Raw genomic sequence first — 12,022 nt, 5'->3', positions numbered from 1 at the left:
TGTTCTCCATGAAACAGTCTGCAGACTAAGGTGAAAGAAAATCAGCAGATCTTGACCCATCTAGCAATATTATTAGAAGAAAGCTGATTTAGCCTTTAGATCATCAGTTATAAGCCCCGTCCTACTTTGTAATGTGTAGATTGTTCTCGTCTCTTGTATAAACTCAGTTGTAAATTAGTATTTTAAAGCTATATAGTGCACCAACATAACAGCCAATGCCAGTATTTATTGTAATGTTCTGTAAATGACAGTTAAACTAATAACTTGCTTTCTATTGGCCAATCTTTAAGAAATAAAGAAAATAAAAAGGATTAAAACGTACATCAAAGGGATTAAACATACAGATCAGTAAGCTCTTAATTGTTTGGGTTTCGTAGTCTATGGATATGTTTTTTAGCTTAAAATGTATACATTTGAACACTGCATTAAAGGAACGTTGTTCTTTTAATATCATCTGTGATAGAAGTCTTTAGTATAACCTTTTTACTAGGGGGACCTGACATTTCTGTGTCTATATATTGTTCAACCCAGATGCAATATCAGCTACTTGGAAGAATGGCTTAAAGACAAGAATCTTCAAAGCAGCAATGCCAAAGAAACTTTGGAGCCTCTGTCTCAAGCAGCCTGGCTCCTTCAGGTCAAAAAGATCACTGATGATGACGCCAAAGAAATATATGAACACTGCACATCTCTTTCCACTGTGCAGGTAATGAACCGTTTGTTTTCTTCTGGCAGCACCAATTACAGACTCTTAGCTCTCTGAAATAATTTGTTGCGAAGAGCTACTGGCCTTTTGTTTTGTAAACATAGCATTCCTCAGCATTTTACGTCACCACTTGCTGTATTTGAATTTTTAACTCCTATTCCTGGTTCTTAACATTTCAAATGCTCTTGTGGTGGATACCTGTCTGCATTGTTCTACATCCCACCTTTTTATTCCATAGTATGCTTTCTTTACTTTGACACAGACTTTTTTGCTGTGTTTCTCTTAACTAAGTCAGCTTTTCTGCTCCTTGATCCTACTGACACATTTGGAAATGAGTCCTAGCAGTCATCAGATGCATAACCACTCAGTAGGTGACCAATTAAAATTCCCTCTTTATTGTGAAGTCTCCTTACTGAGACTTCAATTAAATATCAACAAAAATGTCATATTATTGCTTTCTCCTTCTTGTCTGCTCACTTTTTGTGATATATTAAAATAGTCTTTTTAATTTAAACAGATAGTTAAGATCCTTAACTCATACACACCAATAGATGATTTTGAGAAAAGAGTGACTCCATCGTTTGTTCGTAAAGTCCAGGTAAAAGCTCTAATTATTATCTCTGATATTTAAGTTACAGGATACTTCATACACACTTGTCTTTCATGCTATACGTTTATGCTTGACCTTTAAGTCATATTATGACAAAGGTGCTCGACTTGACGTTTGGAAATGATCAGAAAAAGTCTCCTTAACATTATATGCAAAAGCCAGATTTGTCGGGGAAAAGATGTTTTTACTGGTTTTGCTTTTATTCTTAATAGGATATTTTCTTACTCCTTCTGTTATAATTTCAGGCTATGCTAAATAATCGTGAGGATGCTCCCCAGTTGATGCTCGATACCAAACATCTCTTCCAAGTGACGTTTCCTTTCACCCCCTCTCCATATGCCTTGGAAATGATACAAGTCCCCAGCAGCTTCAAACTTGGCTTTCTCACAAGGGTGTAATAAAAAGGATATATCAGTATTTCCTCAGAGGCTAAAGACAGACAGACTTTCATGGTCCGTTTCTTCAGCTGGTGGATGGTATGGCGGCTTGCAGTGAACTATACCTTTAAAAACTTGTTGTTGAGTCCAGACTTAAAAAGTAGGAATAATTGCAGCTTGTGATTTCCTTTTCTCTTCTCTTGGTGTTCTCCAGTTTTCATTACAGTCCTAAAAGAGACGGCATTATATCATCAGCTGGACATAAAAGTGACCTTATAACTGTTTCGTAGCCCAAACCTGACAAGAAAAGCATTTATCTGACAAGTTTGCCTTGGTGCCCTATCAGTAACCCTAAAGCATCAGTCACATGAGAAAGTGTTACAGTTGCCATGGGATACCTGCTATTATCTTGTAATTTTTCTTGGCGTCACTTTCTGTCACAAGAGATTTTTTTTCCTTACTAATTTCATTCATTGCCTTGATATAATGTGTCTGTTTTACAGTAGTTTTCACCCTTCTGTATTTTTATACCTTTATTCCTTTTGTGAAATATGTGTCTTATAACAGTTCCTCCGGAAGACTGTAGCAGGAAGAAAGGGAAGGTCTTCCCACAGTAGTTTAGAAAAAAATCGGTACAAACAATAAGCTTCCCCATTGAAGCTGGGAACAGTGCTGAGATCAAGCTAAGAGAACTGCTGTTACACCTCGCAGCTCTTTGTAGACATGCCGGGTTGCTCACCCAGGCAGAATGCTTGCATTATAGTCCAGGCACAGCAGGCAGCTGTTTAGCCAGGGAAGGAGCTCAGATGCTTGACTTGAAGACAGATTTCAGTTTTTTTGCTCTGCGAGATTTTGTGGTGACATGTCTGGATTTTCCTATCGATCGTTATAGTAGAAAAGTCAGATGTAAAATTCATGTTGCTATCCAGGTTTGAATTAGAGGCTTGTTGCTGTAAAAAGCAGGAGTCCCATCTCCTGTTTTGGGTCCATCTCTAATACAGTGTATTTCAGAATATACGGAGTATACAAGTATATACACAAGTGTACAACTCTTTTTTTCTCCCTTTCTTTTTTGCTTTTTCCCCTCCCCCGGTCCAAACACTGAGTAGGGATGAATGCAGGTGCTATGGTCTAGTCTTACTGATAAACCAAGTTTAATTTCTTAGCTTTTATTTTTATTTATTTAATTTAGATTACAGGATCCATATAAGCAGTAGTAGTCCCCTTTTTGCTTTGTTCAGCCTTCTTCCTAGAATCCAGAATACAGTGAATAATAAGTTTATTTAATACTGGACCCTGTCAGAACAACTGAAGAAAAAGCATTCACCCCACTGCAATGTTGACTGTCCTTAGAAATTCCTCAATAAATAATGCTATTTTTCTTTCTAGTGCATTAGACATGGTTATTATAATAAAGTAGTAAAGCTCTGCTACATTTAAAGGAGTCTATTTTAATAATTTAGTTAATTTAAATATTACAGAAAGGAACAATTGATTTTTTTTTTTTATTATACAGTGTTTGTCCTACTTGTTTAGTTTCACAGAACAATCTGTAGATAAAAAGGTGGAATCATTTTTGCTATTCACTGTCCTTGGTATTTGCTATAAATGGTTACGTATTCATAGTGATCTCCATAGAGATATGAAAAATATATAAAGGGGAAATTTTATATTTTGTTTAATAGCAACAAAAAGTGTAAAAAATATCACAGACAGAGGTAGACTGGTATTTTTCACTTGCTAAATAAAGTAGCTTTTAAATCGATTTGAAGTACTTTGAGTGATATAATAGTTATTTTATGTTTTTGATACTAGATCATGTGAAGGAAATTACTTGGATTATGTGAACCTTAGTGAATATTGTCAGTCATGTATTACACTGTAACATCTTATTTACTTAATGGTCTGGCTGTTTTACTGCAGCATCATGCATCTTCCTGTCAGAATGGTACGCTGTCCCTGACTCCTCATGAATTTCTGTAAATATTTTTATGCAAACAAGTTTTGTCACTATAAATTGTATATAACCTTTTTAACAGTTAACAGAGCTATATGTCTGTTACCTGGTACGGTATGGCTAAAATCCCAGTCCACTCTTACATCTGCATCACATGGAAGTGTCTGAAGGCATGTATGTCTTTGCAAGAAAAATTAGTGATAGCTGATCAGGGAAAAACGTTATGACAAGTTGGTGCTAAGTTACTTTGAGAAGCTTAAGTGAAATGTGCTATTAACACTGTGTATACAAAGAACAAAATATTGATTTATTCTCAAAAGAAAGTTCAAACTGACCAGTGTTTACTGTATGTTCTCAAAAACTTGTCTTGCCTTTGCTGATGTTAATGCCTTCAACCGGTATATGGGTAAAAAACTCCATCTGTTATCTGTAATCTCTCTAAGTGTAAGAGGGCAGTATGAGTGAAGGCCAATACATGAGGCGTTATTGAGGATAGCTCTCCTAAAAATGTAGTAGAGGAGAAAGCTAGTCCATTCAAACATTCAAAAATACTGAATGATAATCCTTACTGCAGTGGGAAAGCACTGAAATAGTTTATGGAGAGACATGTGAGGTGCTATTGCCATCATTGGACTTGTGTTCATACGTGATTCCTGCAGCTCCTGGTAATGGGACTTAGAGATGGACCCAAAGGTGATCCCTTTCTGTCCTGTGTTCCCATAATACTCTGATAAAAAAAGATTAGGATGAGTTCCTTCTACCCAAATTTATGCTAGGCTGAGACCATTTCCCCCCCCCCCCCTTTTTTTCTCATTTTGCCTCAGATCCTCTTGACTATTGAATCCGAGTATCTAGTGGCATGATTTCATTGACTTCAGCGGGGTCACAATAGCAGATGTGACCTTCACAGCACTTTTTAAATTGTTCAGACATGTTTTCATAGTTTTCCCCTGAGTTTTAAAAGAGTGCAAAAAGGCAGAAATTTTTTGTCTTGTTTTAACACAATAACCTGAAAATCAGGTGAACAGTAAAAGTATATGCAAGGAAGTGTGCCTGAAACCAGCAAGGATACTAATCAATGTGTTTGACTTTTAATTTTTTAAAAAAATGTGAGATAGATTTAACATTGACAGCGTCATTTGTCACAATGTCAGTTTGGTAGTTGGAAAAATCAATGCAGTCAGTCACCTCCCCAGTATGTTTAAACTTCAACATTTGAAACAAAACCAAAATCGCCACTAAATGCAACAGTCAAACAAAATCAGTTTTGCCTAACAGTTTGAGTATGTTCTTTATTCCTTATTCTGAAAGAGGGCAGTTAAAATGAAGCATTTAAACTATAATCATCATAACTGACTTGAGGCAATACAACCAGAGAGGCTGAGCTTTAAATACCCTTTAAGCAGATTTAACAGGAAGGTCGCCTTTCTACATTAGCAGCTGCACACAGCTTATTTACTCATCTTGAGACACTTCAGGTTCTTGCTCTTCGAAAAGGTAGGTAAATTTGGATATTTATCAACAAGATGCCTTGTACAGAATTTCCCTGCAAGGAGCATATTTATGAATATGTTTCATCATGCTACTATTTGTAAATTGCTACTGTGACTTTTTAAAATCTATTAAGTTTAAAAATCTCAGGCTATGACACAAGAAGTTATAATCCTTTTAGACCTTTCTTGGTTTAAACTGTTCATGATAATGATGGATTTCTTTCCTATTTTATAAAGGTATGTACTATCTCAGGTATAAGACTGCTTTTGAATTATCTGGAAGTTTTGTTGGCTTCTTTTCTAGCAACATTTTGTAATATATCATAATGTAATCTGAAGCAACATACTGATATCAGGCAAAATTCCCCCTGGATGTGACTCTAGTAAATTCGCACGCTGTCTCAAAGATTAATTCTGCCCAGTATATTCCAAGCATTAGATCCTTGTCTAAAGTTTCTAGATGCAGTAATGATATTTTCTTCAACTAAGATGGCATTTTTGTCTATAACGCTTGCCTTTTACACTTCTTCCAAAGTGAAAATTTTCCTCCCAGAGTCTAGTATAGGGTTAGTGTCTTGAGACTTCATGCCAAGTACATAAAATGTCACCTGATTATGTCACCTGAGTTGCCCACCGTGCGAATCACTAATTTTAAGAACCTCTGAATAAGAGACTATTCTGCTCTAAATGTCCAGGCATAGTTGTCTAGCACAATTGAACCCTCGTGCTGTGGTCACCTTCAAGCTACCAGGAATACTAGCACAAGAGAAACTCCCTCAAAGGATGGCAGATTGTGGTGTCAGGCTCATTGTTTGCAAAAAAATGCATTAAAAACTTTAGAACATATTTGTTGCGTTTCATCAAATAGGATATAAACCTCCTTGACTGCATGTAGGTCATTCAAAGCTCCATGCAGATTTCAGGATTAAAATGTAGTGTGTTATACTTCATTTCAGGACAGATTTCTTCCCACACGTTTTGGGATGAAGTTAGGCCTCTCCTGAGACAAAGAGCAAAATTTTTATTGATTTGGGTGTGGGCAGAGTTTACTGTCTTAATTTTTCAAGCAGTCAATGAAATGCTTAAGAATAAGTAGTAGAATGCAGGCAGGTCCCCTAGAATGAGGTTTGGTTTGTTTTTTTTTTTTTCATAAAAAGCCTCGCCAAACAAATTCAAGAATCTGGAATCAATTTCTTTTGCTTCATTTAGGTCCGCTCTGCAATAGGTTCTTCTAATTTTTAACAAGAAACTCATTGTGTTAACTGTTTGTACATGTCTAAGTACTGTTAAAAGCTTCCATTTTAGAAGTGGTGAAAGATCTCATTTTCCCTATGAGAAAGACAAGGAGAAAAATGCCACTACAAGATTCTGCTTGTTTCTATTTCTGACTCTCAAGCACTTTTTAATTCTATTGATGACGAGGAAAGTGCTTTGTTCCTAGAGGTAACTGTGGCTTGTAAAAAAGTTGGGTTCATAATGACCCAGCTTTCAATGTGATGAAACATCAATTTCTGCTCAAGTAATGCATTGTTCACAATATTTTTGTAGCTGCTGACTGAATCCTAGGCTGTCTTTCCAGTTTTAAAAATAATACATACTATTGACTGTATAATAATGCAATGGGAAAACAGTAAATATTTATCAGTGCTGACTTCTCAGAAATCTAGCTCATTGTTATGTATTGTCTGGTTACAGTCTGCTGGCATCAGTTAAGTAAAAACTAAGAGTTAATTCTTGCACGTAGTGAATTAATGCTGCACGTTATAACAAAAAGTTCTCCCACCTACTTTTCTTGATAAAAATAAAATCTTCGGAGCATATGCTTGTGACTGTCTTGCATATAGTCACAGTTCATCAAGCTTTAATGATTAGTCTCAGAGAGAGATTATCCAGCCTACAGATGTCTATAGGCAGTCTAAGATGCATTTCCCAAGAAACACCAGGAAGCTTTGCATTAGACTGGAATGCATGCTTGCTTTCTTCTTTGTCTCTTTCAGCCCTACCACACCGCAAAGATGTGCGACCAGACCTTTCTAGCGATTGTATTTGGTCCGTGTGACAAGTGCTCCAAAGAGAAACCACTTAGGCCTGTTTACATCAAATCAGAACAACTCAGCTTCTGCTCGCTATGTGTGGAAATGGTACGTTGTTGATTTTATCAGTGAGAATGTGAAAATACTGATAAAAATAGGGGTTGACGTATCAATATTCTGTTTTGTTGGATTTTTCTGGGCAGCAAACAGGCTTCAGTAGGCAGAAAGGTTGCCTGCTTCTAATCCAAATAAACCTGATTGTAAGCACCTGATGTTAATTCCCTGAGCCTGGAACAGAGGGGGCTCTGTGCTCAGTGATACCTTTTTGATTCCTGACTGCAAAATGACCACAAGCTTTTCCCCCTAGGGTACTGCTGCGTAAATGTTACATGCCTAGCTAACTCTGCCCTGAAGTAAATGCTGGGCCTGTGATCTTGAGTGTTGCCCGTTACCTTCAACAGAACTTAACACAAGATGAAACCATGGCAATAAACTGATTAACTCGAGACTAGGGGCTATAAAGTTGGTTTAGGCTAGCTCAGTAAAACTGGGCCTGTTCATGTGCTCTCGGAATTCCTTCAGAGTCTGCATGTCATACTGAGACCATGTTGTCTTGCATGCCATGTGCAGTAGCTGGGTGAGGGATCTTTGAGAGCAGGAGGTATCTGCAATGAAGATAATGCAGGAAGAGGCTGTTGCATGGTAGATCAGGCTCTTCTGTTTACATGTCTGTGGACCACCCAAGAAGGTGGTAATGGGGAATATTAGCAAACCTGCTAACCTGACCGACATGTCCTACTAGAATACCTGCACGAGATAGAGATATGCTGGAGGCTTTCTAAGCTCCAACAATTACTGGTGAGGCAATATCCCACTCTTCTGGCAGGGAACACTGTCCCAGTGAGGTCACTGTTTTTTAGATGAAATACAAAGCTAAGGTCATGAACCTGCGTGGCCACTGAAGAGCTGGTCTCCAAAACTCCTTTTGTAGACTTAGGAATGTTTTTGTCCTGGTTATACTCCAACTTGGAGTAATTTTATTCTTCCTGAACCATTGTGTATTATCAGTTAGAGAAGACATCCTTCATTGCTTCCTCCCCGGAACCGGTCTGTACTGTTACTGAGCAGTGTCCAACAGTTTGTTGCATTTGAGTGTCAGATCAAATGATCTCTGCAGGAATATTGAAAGGTTTAACCAGCTGTGTTTAGAAAACATTGTACGATGGGCAGATGAGAGCACTGATTTGGTGGTCATAAATGGTGCAATGTGTACAGTTCAGTGACTGACACAGCACGTTCTCATATGTTACATTGTTTAGAAGGAAATTTAGATAAAACGACTGCAAGACAAAAGACAGTCCCTTCTCTATTCATTTGCTTCTCTTGACTTTGAAACTACTGTTTTGTTCAGGTCCTTCTTGGCCAACAGCCTATAAATAGCTATGTATCCAGTAAATTTTTGCGTGACTTGATAAATGCATACTGGAATTGCAGGAAACTTTGTTGTTTACAGTTCCTGCAGCTTTCTCCTCTTTCCTTTCTCTGCCTTCCATGTTATAGAAGGTAGGCTTCTACCAACAGAAGCAGCTATTGAGTGGAAGAAAAAGAGGGCTCAGGAAGAATTACCTCAGCGTCTAACAGTCTGTTAGGCTTCCTGTTAGCACCAAAATAGTATCTTGGACTTTCTGGTAGGTCTGGCTTCAGCTTTCTCCTTCATATTTATTTTGAAAAAGAGATTTTAAAACAAATACTTAAAGATCTCTTTGCATTAGCACTGAAATGCATATAGGTAGGGAAGTTAGGTCCTTCACCTTCTGGAACTAGCCTTTCAGAGCTGTGAGTATGCTTTGGCTACTAGTATCAAAATGCGCAATATGTCCTTGCCGTGCCTTTGCGGGTGTTTGTGAATGCATGTGCATAGTATAATGTGTAGTGGGCTGGTCCTTCTGCAACTACTTGATTCCACAGGTAACTCTTAATTTCAGATGCAGGTGGGACTCAGCTGCACATATGCATTTTTATCAGGCAGTTCTTGTGATTTCCCCCAAACCAACGCATGCTTCAGGAATTCACGTCCCAGTTTTGAGATTGTCTTGCTTCGATGAGTTGCCTTTTAGACAAAATCATCTTTTTCCTTTGGAGTTTTACCAGTTTTGGAGATAGATGCTAATCAGTAGAAACGCTAATGCAGTCAGTAAGCGTTTGCTGTTTTAATATCCACAGAAAGTATTAGTAAATTATCCTACAACAGATTAGCTGGTGAATTAGTGAGACTGAAAACTTTTTAAACCTGCCTTTTGAGATGGGCAACAATTTGTGTCGCACTGTTGTGTCGCACCCTCCTTTTTCCCTTATGTCCTTAATAATAGAACAGTACCAACTTTCTTGCATGCTTCCCAGTCACTGCAATCTGGTTTGTTTGTCAGGTTTGAAAGGTAGTTTACAATTGCAGTAACTCTTGGTTTTGCCACAATTCTTGGTGATAGAGTGCTTTTTCTTCTGTAGCAGCTCCACAGAGTAATGCTGTGTAGAAAGCTGACTACTCCAGAGTGGTTGCAATTGATGATTATTCTCAAAATATATGAAGCCAAGAGTCAGCTTGCCTTTGCTTTGTTGGGAGTGATCAGAGACAAAAGGCATCTTATAAGAAGCTGTCCTTGTTTTGGGAAGCTTGGAGGCTCATTGCCATTGAGGACATAGCAGCTAGTTTGGAAGCCGTCAGTTTTCCAGGGAACGCTGGTGGTCAGTATAAGGCCGCAGCAACAAACACTTTTATGCACCAGTTGTTATTGCATTGTTAATGGATGGTATCATTATATAGCACAGTTCAGTTACTTACCTCTTTCCCATAGAGTCCACATACCATACCTCCTGCAGAGGACGATTTCACAGACATTTGGCCTGCGCTGACCTGTTTTGAAACCCATCTCAAAGCACTCTGCAGAGTCCAAGTTAAGAGGAACTATATTTTATCCACTGCTGCAGGTGGATCTGCCATTTCAGATTAAACCATCTTCAGCATAATGAATTCTAACATTGTGTTCACAAGTTATTCAGTATTTATAATTACTATTTTGAGTAATTGCTCATGCATTGTTAAAAGTACATTGCCTTGAGCATGATTAGATTTTATGAAAAGGGAGAAACAAAAAAGCTTGATTTAAGCATTGTTTACTAAATGGTAACATTCTTGCTCTACCTTTTTTTTTTTTTTTTTTTGGTAGTTGCCCTGGTACTATATTATTCTCTAAATTAATCCAAGCCTGGTTCATTTTATTTAAAGCTCCCAAATGGCCTTGCTCTCACCTGTAGTTTTTGCATGGTTAGCTAATGACTGCATTGGTAGTTAAGCAGCTGGTTAGGTGAACTAAATACTTTCTATTTTACTCAGACCAATGAAATGTATGTTATATGTCACACACTTTTAAGATTCACTCTGTTCAGTAGAGACTTCCCTTTCATCTCATGGTTCTGTTCATCCCTGTCATCTTGGGACTGATATCAAGGCTCAGTCTGAACACGTGTGGTTTCCAAAGACTCACACCTTCTATATCCTTCTTCACAGAACTTTTTAATGCCATTCCCCAAGGCAGTGAGACTGCTCACATCAGTAAAGCAAGAAAGTCTGGACCTTTCACTGTCATTACTGTGCCAGCCATCTGACATACAAACATTATCACAGCGACAAATTCCTTAGAGCTGATGGGTTCCTATTAAGGCAAATAAAATTCTCATAGATTCTGTTGGATTTGACTTCTGGATCTCTTCACGCTTATCAGGTGTCAGAAGTAGGATGTTCATCATAGATGAAACTCCTTCAAAAAATCACATTTCTTCTTCAAAATCTTCCCCTGCCACGCCCTTAGGACACAGAAAAGCTACATTATGGAATTTAATGTAAACGGATTTAATTTTTCAGACATGAAGATAACATGCTAGGAGCTTCCTGACATTTTCCTGCTTCATGATGCTTTTTTTGTTGTTCTGGCCTGAGTTAGAGGATACTGAATTTTTACTTCTTTGGCACTGCCAGTGCGTTAGAGAAGATTTGCAAAGTGCTGTTTGCGTTGGAGAATGTTGCCATATTTAGCAGTATGTGAACTCTATAGATTACACTATCGCTTTTTTCTTTTGTGATACTGAACATAATTGGATCAAAATAAGTTCAGGGTTGCCTACACAGCCATCAGGCTGACGTGGTTAAGTCATACCAGTTTCTGTGGACAATATGAAGACTGGAAATGTATCCACTGCTTTTGACTCTCCAGGTAAATAACCCAGCTCCTGTTTGCAGATACATTGACTAAGAAAGCACAAGATCAGACCAAGGCTTGAATTCAGCCTGCACACTGAAAAGCTCAGGAGCTCTGCTGTGCATCCCAGCTGACAGTGGCACTACTGCTAAACCCAGTGTGGGAAAGGACTTGATTTTCTCCGGGACCCGGTACTGTGTCCAGGATGTGCCCAGAGTCTAAACAACAGCTGCAAATGCTTATTTTCATATCTCACTTTCTGCTCTGGGAACGTCTCCAGGTTGAACAATAGGCTTTTGGGTTGTCTATTTTCTGGCTAAAGGGAGACAATGGGAGTCAATATTAGCAGAATTACTCCATGTAGATCAAGGACAATTACTATAAAAAGAAGAGGACTTTTTCAAGGAACTCCCCTTCCAGGGAACAAAAAGCTGCAGGTCCATTTGCTGCGGGCTCAGTCTCTAGAAACGTGAGCTGCCCAGCGCGCCCAGCGGTCATGACGTGACTGCATGCAGCCAGAGCTGGAGCGCTGCTCCGGGTTCATGCTAACACCAAAGTGAAGGATTCCTCATTCTGTTTGGATGTTTAATACT

General features: G+C 38.3%; 1 protein-coding gene across 2 annotated transcripts in view; it reads left to right on the top strand.

The window, feature by feature from the left end:
- The window catches only part of MYO5C (myosin VC), a 43,018-nt gene extending 35,749 nt beyond the window's left edge, over window positions 1-7,269 (top strand). The window contains exons 39-42 of one of the 2 annotated variants that reach the window (XR_011143658.1): window positions 532-706; window positions 1,224-1,304; window positions 1,562-1,792; window positions 7,141-7,269. Coding sequence is in view for 1 of the 2 variants with exons in the window: in XM_068958025.1 (XP_068814126.1) it covers window positions 532-706; window positions 1,224-1,304; window positions 1,562-1,714 (409 nt within the window). In the remaining variant the exon portion in view is untranslated. Of the gene's footprint in view, window positions 1-531; window positions 707-1,223; window positions 1,305-1,561; window positions 3,458-7,140 lie in introns of those variants that run through there. The other variant, XM_068958025.1, reaches the window with a different exon arrangement.
- Window positions 7,270-12,022: the final 4,753 nt, after the last annotated feature.

Source organism: Struthio camelus, chromosome 12, assembly GCF_040807025.1.
Source record: "Struthio camelus isolate bStrCam1 chromosome 12, bStrCam1.hap1, whole genome shotgun sequence".
Taxonomy (NCBI): domain Eukaryota; kingdom Metazoa; phylum Chordata; class Aves; order Struthioniformes; family Struthionidae; genus Struthio; species Struthio camelus.
This window is presented reverse-complemented; position numbering and strand designations above follow the sequence as displayed.